We start from the raw sequence: 17304 nt of genomic DNA, 5'->3' as shown, positions 1-17304 counted from the left end.
GTGGGGGGGTGGGGGGGTGGGGGGGAGGAGGGCTTCTCAATTTACTGAGTGAATGAAAGCTCATTTGAAGAAACAATTTGTATGGTTTCTTTTACCTTTAGCAGAGCCGAGACCTGAAGAGCCGCTGGGCTTTCCCACATTGGGTGAGAGGTCAGGCTCAGTACACTGCCAAATTGTTGATGGCGATCAGATTAGTGTGTAATGCGATATGATCTAATCAAACATGTAATCAATGCTGGTATTTTCAACCAATTTTCAACTGTTTAGTAGCTTTTTTTTTTTTAGTAGTAATAATACTTTATTAATAGTAAAATTTAGTGCTTCTAGGATGAGGATAAGGGCCCTCAAGGATGGTGTCTTGGGCTTGTCTGATTGAGGCCCTACTGATTTAGAGGAAACAGCCATTCATTCATTTATTTATTCATTCATTCATTCAAGAAGTATTTATTTGTTACCTCTGTACCAGACACTGTTTTTGGGGGGGAAAGTGAGACACGGGCTATTACCTCTTGTAGCTAAACTGACTTTTGACAAATCACTCTCTGTGACACTCTCTGTCACTCTCTGTGACAAATCACTCTCACTCTCTGGGCTTCAAATCCTTGACCTGTTCAGAGATGTGCGGTCACAGTGGACCTGGACTGTTTAGATTCACATTCCAGCCTCACTTCTTTCCTGTTACATGACCACATGCAAGTTAATTTAGTCTCCCTGAGCTTCAGTTTCCTCATCTGTAATATGGGAATAATAGACCTCCTTTCGTTGGGTTGTACTGAGAGTGAAACTTAGCTCAACCACTGGGCTTAGTGCCCCCAATCAAGGGTGGTCACTAGCGTTAATCCCAGATTTCCTGAGCCGCAAACCCACCCTGGAACCACACGCAGGTGTTATTTGGGGCGTGGCTCACAGCGCAAGGGGGCGGGCTAGGATTTATAAAGGCAGGGTCCAGCGCAGTGGTCTCGTCCTGCCTTGGCTGGACACCGGAGTGGTTTTCCAGGCCGTGGCTCCGCACTACGAGGACCAGAAGCGAGGCTGCCCAGCGGCGACTAGTGCGGAACCGAAGCGCGCGGACCAAGCTGCTCCAGCTCCCGGCGAACGCGGCTCCGGGAGGGCGCAGAGGACCGGACCCCGCAAACCACAGGCCGTGGGGGCGGGGCCTGCAGCCGGCCGGACCCCCCACGCCCCGCGGCCCCTCCACCCCACTTCGCAGAGTCCCGGAAGGGACCAGTCGCGCTTCCGTCTCCGCGGGGGAGGCACGGAGGGCGGAGCTGCAGCCAGAGGACGCGACGCGAGCCCAGTTCCGGCGAGGAGGCCGCGCCAGTGACAGCGATGGCGGCGGAGTCGGCGCTCCAAGTTGTGGAGAAGCTGCAGGCACGCCTGGCCGCGAACCCGGATCCGAAGAAGGTGAGCGAGCGGGCAGCGCGGAGCGGGGCGGGCGTTGGGCGCGGCGCGGTCCCGTAACGGTCGCGGGCCCCGGCGCGGCTCCTTCCCGAGCGGCCGGGGCCCTGGGGGCTCGGACCCGGAGCGCGGCCCCGCCGGTCTGCGGCCTGCGGTCGGGAAGTTAGTGGCCCTTGGCCGCTGCCCACGCGGTGGGACCCCGCACGGCGGGCGGTGCTCCTCAGCCTGCCCGGCCTCCCTGCCTCCCGGGCCGGGCGCCCGCGGGCTCCGGGCGGACACCGCGTGCCGGCGGGGCTCCCGGAGCCCTCCCCAGGCGTCCCGGGCCAGCTGTTTCCTGTCGGGAGAGCTCGCCCGGAGTTAACTCCTGCCCGCTCCATTCCTCGCCCTGCGGAATGTTTCTGATTTCTTAGTGTGTTTCGATGTTTGTTGGGAGAAGGAGGTGGTTCTGCCTGTGCTTGATGGAGTCTAGGCTCGGTGTGTGGTCCTGCGTCTTTAAGACGTTTTTATTGCTTTGGCTTGATTATTAGAGCGTGGACCTTTTTGCCTTCTCAGTAAATCTCTTTCAAAACAAAATAAACCTCACATCACCCTAACTAAAAACTTAGGTTGTAAATGGAAAGAAAAAAAACAAGGCTTAGAAGTTGCAGCTAGATTTCTTTCTGGCCTTGATAGAAAGGTAAGAGCTACCGTTTCTGGCTGCTGCGAGTGATGGGCAACCATTTTTAATTGCACTCAGCTAGGTTTTTTTCCCCCTTAACAGTTTTCTTAAGTTAAATGCATTCTTCTCTCTCTGCGACTTTTCTTCCATCCAGCTTCTTGGTGTCTGGGAGAGTGTCCCGTGGATGTTAGAATTTTTTTTTAAATTGAAATACATAGATGAAAACACTCAAGGTGTTTGACATTCTCTGTCAGCATTATAGCTGGAGTGTACAGTGTTGTAAGAGTTGGATCTCTGAACCCCAGAGTGGCTTTTGAAGAGGAGATAATCCAGGTAGGCAGTCTAAATAAAGCGGTGAGATTTGAGTTCTAATTCTCTTGCCAGCCATGGATATTAGGGATGTTCCTTGCTAAGCCAGTTTCCTCACCTGCTTCTTCCCAGGACAGAACCAAAAGGCAGAAGTGCTCAGTAGATGTTAATCTCCGCTCTTTACAATTTTTCTTGAAGGGCCCCTTTCTCTTCACCTGTTCTTGGCCTGTCATAGGTGAGGTTTTTTTCCCTTCGTTTCTAAAGGCTGCTCAGCGCATCTCACTATCAGACCACTGTTTAACTCTTCTCATGCATACCTAGCTCAAAGATCCACTTCTTCAGGACATTTTAGCTTTAAGTCTGTGAAAACCGAAATGCTTTCACTTGTTTTGTGTTATATTTTCTATAATGGCTTCAGTACCTAATGGACAGACATATTTACAAGTTTCTTTTTACAGTAACCCTTTGTGGGCATCTAATAAATGGTCATTATTTCCGAGTACTAGCTTGTTTTCCCAAACATTGTAGGTTTGTGACTGATTTTTTAAAAAATCCTAGAGCAATATGATGTAAATCGCCCCCATCTCCCCACTTTGGTTTTCCATCGGGTTAAAAAAAAAAAAATGCACCGTGTAGTGTCTACATTTTCCTACTAGAATTTAAATGTTGAAGTAGCTTTTCCAGTAGTCGATGTGCATGAAATTTCAAATTAAGAAAAGGTTTGTTTGACTTCACATCCTATTTGAACTATTAGTGATTGTGAGTATCTGGGCTTTCTCTTCCCAGATAGAAACTCACCCTGAGATTCTGACTTTGCATTATGAAGATCATTTTTGCAGAGGGCACAATAGTTGGCATTCACAAATGAGCTAATGCAGAGGGAAAACTGCAAGCTGGCACACTGGCCTTCTCAGCCTTCTGTTAACCCAACAGGCTGCCACAGGTTGTTCTTGAAACTGCAAGATGATTATATAGCAGTACTGAACTTACAACTAAATCTTGATTTCAAACCATTATTAGCCAAACGGTTGATTCCACACCTATATTCATAGGTTTCCTCGTATGAAACATAGGTGTTTAACGTTAACTCTCTTTTCACTTTAAGCCCATCTATGATCTAGGCTTACTCGGGGAAAAAGGTATCAGGCAAACCAGGGTCACTTGGTTCCTACTATTTAAGTAGAAACAATTTTCATGGCTGGTAAAGTTACCTGTCCTGTGTTACAGTTTGAACGTGGAAACTAGGAAGAACACAGTTTGAAGGCAAGTGGAGAACGAGGGGTCGACATTATGAATATCTCTAGCTTTTTGTGTTGAAGTAGTGTGCAGAGGATAACTGAGATTTGTTATCAGTTCTTGCAGACTACAACTGGTCCCTAGGTTTGATAACAGCAAGTTTCTACCAACCTGAGGATACCCAAAGTGCTTTATCATTTTAACGCTTTGTTCTTTTTTGAACCTCATTGAAAATAGAGGAGCTCTGAAGCCCTTTTTCTCTTATGTTGGGCTAAATTGATTTGAATATCTCTAGGGTTTTAGTTTCATCTGCTTTTAAGTCGTCCCTCCTAACCCAAAACGAAGCAGAAAGGCAGCGTTTACACTTCCAATTAGTGCTAGGCTTTGAGATGAACACCCCTTCGATGACTGCTGGCCCCATTCTTATATGTGGCCTTTGTAGAGGTCCTGGGACTCTGTCCTGGTGGTGACCTTCTTTCCTCTGTGGACTCTAAACTGTCTGACAACGTAACACTAAGGAGGGGTTCTTCTGCTTTGTGTCGAGTGTGCTAAGAGGCACATGAACTACTGCTTCATTTCCTTTTCTGGTCTTCTAAGGACAGTGTCTTTATGTTGGATATTTCTCCTGGCTTTGTAGTACATGCTGTGGTAAACACACTTGACCTACTCGCTTGTTAGGCAAGTTACCTAACCTCACTGGGTTCAGTTTTAATATCTGTAAAATGGGGAACATAATATCCATTTTATAGAGTTGGTTAATGAGGATGAAATGAGGTAAAACATGTAAGTATGTAGCATAGTAGCCAGTGCACAAATATATAAATAAGTAAATATATTTACTTCATATTTATATAAACTTATTTATATAGTAAATATATATATATAAATAAGTAAATATATTTACTATATAAATAGTATATAAATACCTTCCAGGGAATGGCATTAGAGGAGACAACCTGTCTTTAACCTTTTCAGTGATTCTAAATTTTCCTTTAAGAAAAGGAATTGGCATTCATCTTTGCACCCACAGCTTTGATGACAAGAAATACACATATACTTTGTCCTGAGTTGGATGGTGGTGGTGATCGAATTCGAAGTGGAGGATAATTTTCACTCAACTATGAAGGTGAAACTCCTTAGATACACCACTTGGCTTCTCATATGTTCCCAGTCAAAACAAGATTATCACATGTGATCCAGTTGCTCTGCCTAGCAACCAGGTTCAGTAATTATTGAAGTAGAATGACCAGAAAAACATACTTGCTACTCCACCTAGTAGCAATATAGCATACTAATTGTAGCCTGGGCTACATATAGGAAGAGAACGGATCTTGTTATCAGATATTTAAATATAAAGGTAGTCACAGTTAATCTATTTTGAACTACTTGTACTTTACAGCACTCCTCGAATGGTAGGTATATTTATATATACATAACTATTTCCTAGAGAATGGCATAGCAGTCATGACTTTGGGTAGAAGTGGAGCAAGTAGGAATTGGCTGGGGAATATCTGGTAGAGGATCAAGGGTAGCCGTTTAAAGAATGGTCAGTTGATGAATGAAATGATTAATAAGAAGCATTTATTGAGCTTGTATAGCATTCCAGGCCCTATGGCTAAAGACTGCTCATGGTTTGTCTCTCTGAATCCTCACAGCTTGTGAAGTACAGACAGGATCCAGTTCCTGTTTTGCAGATGAAGTAACTGAGGTTCAGAGAGGTTAGTGACTTGCACAAGATCACCCCACAAGGAAGTGGCAGGGCCAAACTGAAGCCTGTCTCTGATTCTGGAACTCTGTCTTAACAGTTCTGCTATCTGATTTTGAGCTAGCTCAAGAGAATACAGAAAGGAAATGTGACCAAACCCAGATTGCTTCTCTAATCTACCCAGACATTTTGTGTTCACCATTTGCAAGGGCAAAGCTCTGATTCTAGCAACTTGTAATTGGTCTTGGCTTCCCACTTACATCGAAAAAACCCAGTTCTGTTAAACACACTTTTTCTGGAAACATGATACCCTTTTTCTGTAGAGACCTCTTCTCCTTTTTACTTTCCTCTATGCCGGGTGCATGAGTAATTTCCTAAAATTGGCTCCTTTCTCAGAAAGTCTCTCTCAAAACTGGGCAGAAAGATAGTTGTTGATTACTTTTCTTAGAGCTGATAGGTTTGATTCTCTTCTCTAAGTTTTATTTCCCCTTGGTGTAGCATAGTGGCTAAAAGCACACAATCTAAAGCCGCAGACCGGAGTGAATCCTGCCCTGCTTGCATCCTGGGGCAAGTACCTTAACTTTTTTGAGTCTGTTTTCACACTTGTAAAGTAAGGATAACAGCCCTACTGTATACTACAGAGCAGTGTAAGTACTTAACCATTGGATATTATTCTTATTTGTTCCAGTGAATGATTATGATTGTATAGAAATTAATGTTTATTTTATTCTCTGCAGCTATTGAAATATCTGAAGAAACTCTCCACCTTGCCTATTACAGTAGACATTCTTGCGGTAAGAACTATGTAACTTTAGATGTTATAGCTATATCCCCTCCCCTTCCCGACCAGAGAGATTGTACAGTAAGAGCATGGGCTTTAGAAGTGAAAGAAACCAGACACAAGGCCACATATTGTATGGTTTTATTGATATGAAATGTCCAGAATAGGCAAATCCATAGAAAGTTAGATTAGTGATTGCCAGGGGTGGAGGGAATTGGGAGGAACAGGGTTTCTTTTTAGGGTGATGAAAATGCTCTGGAATTAGTGGTGATGGTTGTGTAGTATTGTGAGTATTCTAGAAACCACTGAACTTTAAAATGGTTAAAATAGTGAATTTTATCTCAGTTTTTTTTCTAAAAATTAAAAGAACATTGGCATCTAGTCCTGGATTCAAATCCAAGTTTGTGACTTTAGGCTGTTCCTTCTTTGTAAAATGGGCCAGGTCCTAACCTCACAGCGTTATCATATATGTATTAATTCAGACACTGTATGCAGTGCTTTTAGCTCAGTGCCTAACACCTGCCATGATCACTCTTGTTATTACTGCTAAAGTTCTAGAAGTGTTTTAATTTAGTGTTTTCCTCTTCTGAATCTGGTGCATTTTGCTACTGTGTGTCATTAGATGTTTGGGGCACAGACACAAAGTAAGTTTGTACTGAGACTTGCAAGGTATGTTTTTGGAAGGAAGTATTGGTTTGTTGAAAAGCAGGAGGTGTTATTTCTTTAGAAAATTGTGAGCCTAGTTCTACAACCCTCTAACAATTCCTTTGTCAACTTTGTAGGAGACCGGGGTTGGCAAAACGGTAAATAGCTTGCGAAAACATGAGCATGTCGGAAGCTTTGCCAAGGACCTAGTGGCCCAGTGGAAGAAGCTGGTTCCTGTGGAACGGTAAGAAAAGTTCCTCAATTCTGCCTCAATTATAAGAAATAATCCATGATCATTATAGAATACTAGAAGACATTTAAAAATAGAAATAAGAATAAAAATTTCTTAATTCTACCATCCAAAGATAAGCATTATTGACATATTGGAATGTTTCTTTTAACCTGTTCTTAAAAGGCATTTTTATATAGTTGTGAATAAACTGATGTAAATTATAGCTCTTTTAAATTTATTTTTTATTTTATTTTTTATTTTATATATTTTTTTGCGGTACGCAGGCCTCTCACTGTTGTGGCCTCTCCCGTTGCGGAGCACAGGCTCCGGACACGCAGGCTCAGCGGCCATGGCTCACGGGCCCAGCCGCTCCGCGGCACGTGGGATCTTCCCGGACCGGGGCACGAACCTGCGTCCCCTGCATCGGCAGGCGGACTCTCAACCACTGCGCCACCAGGGAAGCCCTACAGCTCTTTTTTAATGTAACAAGTTAAATATTTCCCTGTGTTGAAAAGCTTTTTAAGTATTTTAACGTCCACAAGATGTTTGATCTTCTTTGTGCCCTGTAGTTAAACTCGTCATTTTCCATTTATTGAATATTTGGGCTTTCCCAGTTTTAAACCTTAGCTGAGTATCTTTGAGCAGAACCCATTTACCTTCCTCCCAAAACCTTGTTTCTAACTCTGTAAACTCTTCATCTCTTTTGTGAGTTCAGGTCCTGTGACGTTGTCCTCTGAACAAGGATTACCTTGAGATGTATATCTGCTTCATCTGCTTTTTCTTTTATTTTAGAAATACTGAGCCTGATGAACAGGACTTTGAGAAGAGCAATTCTCGAAAGCGCCCCAGGGATGCCCTTAAGGAGGAGGAGGAGGTAGAGGGGGACTACCCAGAAAGCTGGAAAGCCTCCGGTAGCCAGTCGTGTAGTCCTGATAACAGACAGAAAAAACACAGAAAACTCTCAGAGCTTGAGCGGCCTCACAAAGTATCTCACAGTCATGAGAGGAGAGACGAGAGAAAGAGGTACCACAGAGTTTCTCCAGTTTACTCTTCAGATCACGAATCTTCCGATTACGGCCATGTTCAGTCCCCACTGTCATCCGCCAGCCCTCATCAGGTGTCTGTGGACCATTACAGATCCCTGGAGGAGGACCACGAGCCCTTTGTTTCACACCCGAAGCCTGGCAAAGGCCACAGTAATGCCTTTCAGGACAGACTGGGGGTCAGTCAAGAACGACACCTGGGGGAAGCCCAAGGAAAAGAGGTTGTGAGTCAGAGCAAGGAGCACAGATCTTCCCATAAAGAAAAACGTCTGGTGAATTCCAAAGGAGATGAGAAGTCTTCTTTGAGCAGAGAAAAATCACACAAGGCCATCTCCAAAGAGGAAAACCGGCGGAGGCCACCCTCAGGGGACAGTACAAAGGAGAAACCGCCCTCTAGTGGTGTCAAGAAAGAGAAGGGAAAAGAGGGCAGCACCAAGAAGGTTTTACCCCCCTTGGAGGTGGCATCAGACAACCACCTTAAAAAACCAAAATATAGAGACCCAGAGAAAACCAAATCAGACAAAAACAAGCAGAGTCTAGAAAGCTTAGACATAGGCAAGGGGGCAGGAGACCTGTTGCCCAAGGCAAAAGAGAAGGTTTCTAACAACCTAAAGACTCAAGAAGGAAAAGTAAAACCTTCTCATTCAGATAGAAAGTCAGTGGGCTCCTTCCTTAAAGCTGAGGAGGCAGATGTGGATGATGAATTCGAGCAGCCCACCATGTCTTTTGAGTCATACCTCAGCTATGACCAGCCCCGGAAGAAAAAGAAAAAGATTGTGAAAACTTCAACCACGACTCCCGGAGAAAAAGGATTTAAAAAAAATGATTCCAAAAGCACTAGTAAAAACTTGGACTCAGTTCAGAAATTACCTAAGGTGAACGAAAACAAGTCAGAGAAGCTTCTGCCAGCTGGATCCCATTCAGCCAAGCTGAAAAAGGTAACCCGTGTGGCCCCTTCCCAGCCAGAGCACCTGCGCCGGTAGACGACCCCACCGCTGTTTGTCTGGGCTGGCTTTCCCGTGGCCTGTTGAATTTCAGTTGGAAGTAATTTCCTCCCAGCCTCTCTGGCCACCTCTCTCTGGCCGCCAGGGTCCGTAGAACCCAAGAGAAGTCTTTTCTGAGGCATCCCATTGTGCTGGGCCCATCTCTCCATATCTCCTGACTTAGGTGGTGTCAGGCACAGCTGCCGCCCCTCCTTCGGGCTGGGTATGCCTGTGAAGTTATCTGCCACGTCAACACTGCTGGGCGTCGGCTGTGGGAAAGAGCTGTGCCTGTAGAGAGGGGCTCTCCAGTCACTGGTCTCTTCTCTGCAGGTCCCCAGCGATGTGCTGCCAGTGCTACCAGACCTTCCATTACCTGTGATACAGGCCAATTACCGCCCACTTCCTTCCCTTGAATTGATGTCTGCCTTCCAACCAAAGCGAAAAGGTAATTTTCTTTGTCTTTTTTTCTTTTTTTAATGGAGAAAATGATTTTAAAAATTCATTCATGGTCTGTCATCAGATTTTGGTGCATCTCCTAGGAGCACAGGTTCTGGAGTTTGATGGCTTGGGTTTGAATCCCAGCTCCGGCTTCTACTACAGGTTACATGAACTAGGGTAACAAGTCACGTGAACTTGGGTAACAACTTAATTTCCTTGGATTTCAGTTTCATATTCTGTAAATGGGAGTAATAATGGTATCTGCCTATGAGGTGGATTGAAAGTGATAATGCTGGTAAAGCTCCGAGCTCTGGGTTTTTACACATAGAGTTTGCTACATCTTAGCTGCTGCTATTACCAGCAGCCTTTTACTCTGTACATTCCATAGGGGCTTTAAAAAAAGGCTAGTTTAGGGACTTCCCTGGTGGTGCAGTGGTTAAGAATCCACCTGCCAATACAGGGGTCACAGGTTCGATCCCTGGTCCGGGAGGATCCCACATGCCGCGGAGCAACTAAGCCCGTGCGCCACAACTACTGAAGCCCGTGTGCCTAGAGCCCGTGCTCCGCAACACGAGAAGCCACTGCAATGAGAAGCCCGCGCACCACAACGAAGAGTAGCACCCGCTTGCTGCAACTAGAGAAAGCCCGCGCGCAGCAACGAAGGCCCAACGCAGCCAAAAATAAATACATAAATAAAGGCTAGTTTTAATAGCATAAGAGTTAGAAGCTACGTAGGTGTCCCTCAGCAAGAGACTAACAGGGGGATCATGGTTCATGCACACAGTGGCATCCTACGCAGCCGTGTAAAAAAAAGTACAAAGTCTGTGTAGTGATGTGATTTCTAAACTGTAAATGACAGAATGGTTAGAGTATGTTATTGATTGGTTAAAAAGGAATAAAATAAATATTAGTTTATCTTTGCATAGACTCTCTGGAAGGACACAAGAAACTGGTAGCATTGGTTGTCTTTGAGAAAGGAAACTGGGAGGCTGGGGAATGGGGTGGAAGGAGAGTTTTCACTGTATCGCTCAGTGCCTTTTATAACTTACACTCCTGTTTTTCTTGCCCTACAGCACTCTCCTCACCCCAGGAAGAGGAAGAAGCTGGATTCACTGGACGAAGAATGAATTCCAAGATGCAGGTCTATTCTGGTTCCAAGTGTGCCTATCTCCCCAAAATGATGACCTTGCACGAGCAGTGCATCCGGGTGCTTAAAAACAACATTGACTGTAAGTCACATGCTTCTCTCTTGCTCTTCAGCACGTTGTGGCACTGGGACACCAGGTGACTTGGCCACTACTCAGTGCTTTTCCCCTTTGATTCTCTGCAGCAATCTTTGAAGTGGGAGGTGTCCCATATTCTCTTCTTGAACCTGTTTTGGAGAGGTGTACACCTGATCAGTTATATCGCATAGAGGAATACAATCACGTGAGTGTCCTGTTTGGATGGGAAGAGGGCAGTGTGCTGGCTTGCGTCTCCACGAGTAGCTTTGTCTCTGAATCTGCCACGGTGATGGGCAGGTGGTGGTTGGTTCACTGTTCTGGGTTTGTCTGTAGGCCTTTAAACAGGCAGGTTTTTAACACCTGCTCCTGGCATGTTAAGTAGGCCTCTTGGGCTAGAATCAAGATGGGATTGAAAGGTGGGAGAGGGGGACCATTTCCCACACCTCACTGGAGCTTGCCTAGTTACAGAGGTCAAGGGAGAATTCTAGCAGCACAGCCCTTGGGATCCAGCGCAGGGACAGAGCTATGTGTTGACACTCAGGTGTCTGGTGAATATAAGATTGGCTGGGTGTCTCCTAGAGACAAACAGATCTATCCCCAAATCCTCCTAACACTGGAGATGCTCGTCTGATTACATTAGCGGTCTCTAGTTCAAAGGACCTATGACATATCCTTCTTAAGTGGCCCCTGGCCATTGCAGTTCAGTGTAGTGATGGGGAAATGCCTGGATTTGACTTCATCCCAGTTCCTACCCTGCACTGATTTTCTAAAGGAAAAGACTGATCTTAAACTAATTTTTGTGTTGCCTTCTCTCCTAGCCCCACAACCCCCCAAAGCAGCTAGTATAGTGCCTCACACTTAACATTTTTTAATTCAGTGATTTGGGTTTCTTTCCTAGAACTGTGGTATTTTAATATACTACTACTACTAAGAGGAACACAATATCATTAGGAAGCTGGTCCCTCTGGGTGATTAAGGATGGAAAAGAGATGTGTAAGAGTACTTGCATGTAAATGATGTCCTGGTTCTGACTTTAGGTATTAATTGAAGAAACGGATCAATTATGGAAAGTTCATTGTCACCGAGACTTTAAGGATGAAAGGCCAGAAGAGTATGAGTCGTGGCGGGAGATGTACCTGCGGCTTCAGGATGCCCGAGAGCAGCGGCTGCGAGTCCTCACAAAAAATATCCGATCTGCGCACGCCAATAAGCCCAAAGGTAAGGGGGCAGCGTGGGTCTGGCAGAATAGTGAGCCCTGTGCTCTGGTCAACAGCAGGGCCGTGGTGGGCTCAGCTCAGGTATCACCTCTGGCCCCCAAATCTCTCCTGCATTTGCAGAAGAGGGCAAAGGGTGAGGTGTTTCTTTTGTCACTATGCATGCTACCCTACAGAGGGGTTTCCAGGGTTGATAATTCCCTACCTTTAACATCTCAGCTCAAGAAGGCAGGTATTAACCTCCATTTCTCTGCAGGTCGACAAGCAAAAATGGCCTTTGTCAACTCTGTGGCCAAGCCACCTCGTGATGTTCGAAGGAGGCAGGAGAAGTTTGGAACAGGAGGAGCAGCTGTGCCTGAGAAGATCAGGTAAGATCTCTGCTCCTCTGTGGTCTCTGCTGCTCGGGGAGAGAGAGAGCCCAAGAGCTTATCTTTCAGCCCTGAGAGGCAGCCCAGGGGCAAGAAGCGATTCCTTTCGAGGGGTGAAAGCTTGGCAGTGCAGGGTGGGTTCTGCAGGCTGACCTTGACCTTCTGGGCACTTGACCTCCCTGAACCTCAGCGTCCTTGACTGCACTGTGGTCGGGATAATGGTTCCTGCCCCTGGGTGGGGTCGGGGGGTGGGGGGGTGGTCAAGATTAAATGGAGAACAGGGCCTGGCTTCTGGGACACATCCCCTAAGGCTTTTCCTTTCCCCATTTAAACAAAAAACATATTACTCTGATGACTAAATTATCTAAGTACGTTAGCATTGTCAAAATACAGATTTACACCTAACCAGTGAAAAGTTAGTCGAGATTATCTTTCATTCTGAAGGCCTATCACAGTCACTTCCGAGCCATCACCAGAATCTAGGGTACTAGGTCCACTGGTCAGAGCCACAGAACTGAGTCCTCAGACCAGCCAGCTTCAGGCTGTTGGCGCCGAGGGCAGATTTCTCCTGCTCTTGACTAGCAGCTTTGCTCTGTGTCCCAGGATCAAGCCAGCGCCGTACCTCTCAGGAAGCAGTCGCTTGGGCAGTGGCGGCAGCAACAGCTTTAACGCCAGCCCCGAGGAGCCTGCCTACGATGGCCCAAGTACCAGCAGTGCCCACTCGGCACCCATGGTCAGCAGCACTGTTTCCTGTGATCCTAGGAAACCGACTGTGAAGAGTAGGTAACTTGGGGCTTCCCTGGTGGCGCAGTGGTTGAGAGTCCGCCTGCCGATGCAGGGGACACAGGTTCGTGCCCTGTGTCTCCTTCATCGGCAGATCCACATGCCGCGGAGCGGCTGGGCCCGTGAGCCATGGCCGCTGAGCCTGCGTGTCCGGAGCCTGTGCTCCGCAACGGGAGAGGCCACAACAGTGAGAGGCCCACGTACCGCCAAAAAAAAAAAATAATAATAGGTAACTTGGAGCTCCTGCTCAGATATTTCAAAACTAGTATTTGAACCCCTCTAATGTTATTACTGCTGCATCACACTTTGTGTGTTAGATGTAGCGTATGTGATGCCTTGCACACAGCTGGTCTAAATGTCAGGACCTCCTTCCCCTGCTTTGTTCGTAGTGCATATTTTGTGTGTCGTTTAAATTATGATCATAATGAATATTCATTTTGGTACTCTGCTTTTTTTTCTTTTATTTTTTTCAACCTAAATGTAAACCTGTTTCTCCAGGCAATAACATGGAGTTTCCACCTGCTATTATTAACAGCTAAATAATTTTATTGAAGTTTTATTACCTTATAACCCCACCTTCCAAGCATTTTTTTTTATATCTAGTTGGGTCTATTTTGTATTTTACTAACTTTACTACTGTAGACTATCCCCAATATTCTATAGCGGTGTCCTAACTTAAGAAAAGCATTATTCTGTATTTACTTCAGGACCCACAGGAGGGTGGGAGTCCTGACTTGCACTTTGGCTCGGTTCAGGTTAACCAGGCCAGAGGGCAGGCTAGTTGTTCTTAGGTGGTATGTGCATTTAGCTCATCTCAGACCTGTTGCTACACTGGACAGACAGGTATGGAAGGGGGTGCTTTGGGCTGGTTTGAATATTGGTGAGGCAGAGTTAAATTATGGCTCAAGAATGGCCTTTACAGTCTGGCAAGGCTTGAACTCCAGTTCTGCCACTTACCATACAGGGTCCAGCCCGAGTCTTGGTGAAGTTGTGAGAATTAGAGGGGGTGATTGTCAGGGGCCTGGCAGGTGCTGGGGAAGTGTTACCTTTGGGCTGCTGCTTTTCTATGGGGTTGGCAGATAACTGCTACTTGTATCCATTTGTCTGGCTATGTAGAGCCAAGAGTAACAAGGCTTTGTTTGATTGTAAACCACTGGTGTCCACACTGCCATGGATCTGAAACAACTGCCTTATTTCTCTTTTCACAGAAATTGCCCCAATGATGGCCAAGACGATTAAAGCTTTCAAGAACAGATTCTCCCGACGATAAACTGAGGACTTACCTTGGAAATGAAATTTGCGGGGAGGAATACGAGGACGAGGGGGGGGTTGGGGAATGGAACTTCCGGAGGAGACCAGGATCTTTCACTTCGTGGAGGCTTTTGGTCTCCGAGTCCTGCCTGCACAGTCAGCAGGCGTCATGCCTGTGCCTGTGCCTGTGTCCGCAGCTGCCGCCTCCCTGCCTGGCGAGCGCTTCCCAGTTCTGAAGAAGATGTGAAGCCTCACGCTCACTGAGGATTTTAAGGTCAATTGTACCTTTGTTGTTAATTACCTTCTTTGTAAACTATAAGACATAGTTTTAATTAATAAATATTGCCCCCAGATTGTATTTATATTACCCCCAGGGTTTTTTTTTTGTTTTTTGGGGTTTTTCTTATTTTTTTCCGGTCCTCTACCACACACTTAGCCTTTTATTTTTAGGGTTCTTTGTTAGACAAGCCGATTGAAAGCCTTTCCCCTGTCCCAGTTCATCTCTCCTGAGTAGACTCTGGCCCAAAGAGAGGACTGGGTGTCCCCAGAGCCTGTGTGGCACGTGCTGCACGTAGAGCGAGGAATGGGTCCTGGGCTGCCTGTCCTGGAGGGGGAGCCCCGGCGTGGTGACAGGAAGTGTTCAGGTCAGACACCCCCCGCCTCTGAGACCCTCAGTTGCTTTGAGGTCCTGTGCAGGTGCATCTCTTTCCTACTCATTCAGGGAATTATTTATTAAGGGAAGTTCTAGAGTCTTTCTTTCCCCCCAGCCTTTTTGCCAGGTCCCACTGTTTTTGAGGCTCACTAGAGGGCACAGAACTCCAGTATTTTTATAATTTCCAGTTTCTAATTCAAAACTTTAGGTTTTTTTTCCTCCCCTATTTTTCCTTCTCCCCACTGGCATGGGGCAAGACACAAACACATGGCAGGGCTTTCTGTAGGCCCCCAAATACAACTTTAGAGTTTTAAAATCCAGCACTGTAATCTCTTAGTCCCTGTGAATTGCTACTAGAAGTGAATGGTTTTTAAAGGTAATGCTGCGTTGGGAATTGGTTTTGTTTCTGCCTTTCTTTAAAAGGTAAGATCATGTGATTGAAAGAGCACAACAGTTTGCTATGTTTTGTAGAGAACTTAGCAGCTTGAAACTCTCTACTTTTTGAATCTTTAAACCAGAATTTGGAGGTAAGGACCAGTTTAAGGAAAGGGTCTGAGCTGTAGCATCAGGATGAGGGAGCCACAAGGGCATCCACCAGTCTTGGGAAGGGAGTATCTCACTTTCGAGTTGACATAGGGGGAAAAATCAGAACTAGGAAGACAGTGTCAGTGTCCTTGGCTGTTGAAGGACACTAATCTAGTAGGAACCCACTTGGTTGTGACCCAGGTAGAAGTAGATACTATAAATGTGAGAAGCCCATCCTTAAGAAACCTGAGAAGCAGATTGAGGGTGTGGTTAGTGTGATAGCCCATGGCGCTTGGCAGTTACCAGTCCCTTTGACAAGCTCACTCAAAGCCCAGGATATGGAGCCCACTGTTTTTAACCATCCTGGAGACCTCAGTTAGGCTAACTCTGAAGACTGCTGAGCGACTCAGCAGGAAGTCTGTGCAGCAGAAGCATTGTTCAGTGTGCATTGCTGTGCAGGGTACCCGAGGGACACAAGCGTTGCTGTGTTTTAATTTGCTGTATTTTTGAATTGGGTAAAGCATTCTTTCTCTTGATTGTTTGTATTACCATTCCACCAGTCCCCCAGCCTGCTCCCCAAATGTGATACTAGAAAGCCTCTTATCTAAAACCAAATGAGCGTCTGGGTCAGGTGCCAGACACCTGTTGCCTAGAATAGCTTCCTCTAGTTGTCCACGCCTTGAATTTGTCTCTTACCTGTGTGTTCAAGTCTTTACCATTGATACCAGTTTTTCATATTTGATACAGTTGTGTATGATTTCATTTCCTTTATTAGGAGTCTTTGGGCAGGGAGGGAAGAAAAGACACATCCCAACATCACTATCCATCTTTGGATCACCCCTGTTTGCATAGAGCCAGATCTTTCCCTCTCCCCCTCCAAGACTGTCTGCACCAGGGATGTGACTTGGTAAGAAGAGGGAAGAGGAAAAACTGAGTTTCTAAACTACCGCCTCTCCTGGGCTATTGATATGCCTGCAGAGCAGACACAGGATGATGTTGAACCTTTGGTCTCATTTGTGAAAACTTGTGCAATTTTTTTTTTTTTCTGTGCTACACTACATACAAATCACCGAGTTGCAAATTAACACCTTTGTGATCCTTGGTGTGATGATCAGTTTCTTTGGGGCTTTTCCTTTCTTTCCGGGAAGTGGGAGGGAAAGGAGCAAGCTATTATCTTGCTCTTCATTTGTATTTTGGTCCCAAAATGTAAATACAATTTTCTATGTTACTTTTTTGTGGTAACTACCAAGATGAATATTTTAATTAGATAAGTTATATGAAAAGGAAGGAAAATTCCATGTCTAAATTAAAAAAAAAAAACAACACCATATACTGTTGTCTTTCTTCCTTTCTCCCTTATTGTGTCAGAGAATGGAAGTCGGTCACAATGTCTGGTTTCTGGGCTGTGAGGCAGAGATCTTAATCCCTGGGCTGGGCCATAAAGGATGCTGGATTTCTGTCTGTACTGTAGCACAGCAGGTCTGGGAAAAGGGGACTCAAAGGGAGAGAACCCTATGAGCAAAGCAAGGAAACTCAGATAGAAATGAGCACTTGGTGGGGACCATGCACTGTCCCTTACTGCACTTGGAACCCTGGGACTGACCTGGTACCCCGGTTTACAGTTAGAAGCGGAGGCTCTGAGGGGTGAAATGACAGCCAAAGCCATATAGCTAGTAAGTGGCAAAGGAAAGGATTTCAAACCCAGATTCTCTGACTGCGAAGCGTGTGCCACTCTACCTTTCAGTCACTTCCAGCGGGTACGGAGGACCCAGATAGGTCTCCTCAGTCTTACACTGGCTTCCTAGTGAGAGCGCAATGAGCACACAGGCAGAAAGGTCGTGGCAGCAAAGGCTTAATAAG

General features: G+C 45.8%; 1 protein-coding gene across 2 annotated transcripts; it reads left to right on the top strand.

Moving 5' to 3' along the window:
• Nucleotides 1-961: 961 nt before the first annotated feature.
• On the top strand, nt 962-14634 carry ELOA (elongin A). Of its 2 annotated transcripts, none has more exons than XM_059062149.2 (11): nt 962-1404; nt 6044-6100; nt 6870-6976; nt 7757-8945; nt 9321-9435; nt 10502-10657; nt 10759-10856; nt 11689-11869; nt 12122-12233; nt 12837-13016; nt 14225-14634. In XM_059062149.2, the coding sequence occupies exons 1-11, from the start codon at nt 1330-1332 to the stop codon at nt 14253-14255; spliced, it is 2301 nt and encodes a 766-aa protein (XP_058918132.1). In that variant the 5' UTR covers nt 962-1329; the 3' UTR covers nt 14256-14634. The 2 variants fall into 2 exon arrangements, with proteins under 2 accessions (XP_058918132.1, XP_058918142.1); XM_059062159.2 differs by having other exon boundaries at nt 1172-1404; nt 12837-13012.
• The last annotated feature ends 2670 nt before the right edge of the window (nt 14635-17304 follow it).

This window comes from Kogia breviceps, chromosome 1 (genome assembly GCF_026419965.1).
Source record: "Kogia breviceps isolate mKogBre1 chromosome 1, mKogBre1 haplotype 1, whole genome shotgun sequence".
Lineage (NCBI taxonomy): Eukaryota > Metazoa > Chordata > Mammalia > Artiodactyla > Physeteridae > Kogia > Kogia breviceps.
This window is presented reverse-complemented; position numbering and strand designations above follow the sequence as displayed.

Excerpts from the sequence above, each read along its gene's own strand:
- ELOA (XM_059062159.2), top strand. The coding sequence starts at position 1,330 with ATGGCGGCGGAGTCGGCGCTCCAAGTTGTGGAGAAGCTGCAGGCACGC. Across the intron at positions 1,405-6,043 it reads CGAACCCGGATCCGAAGAAG|CTATTGAAATATCTGAAGAA; the intron begins GTGAGCGAGCGG and ends TATTCTCTGCAG. Across the intron at positions 13,013-14,224 it reads TAGGAAACCGACTGTGAAGA|AAATTGCCCCAATGATGGCC; the intron begins GTAGGTAACTTG and ends CTCTTTTCACAG.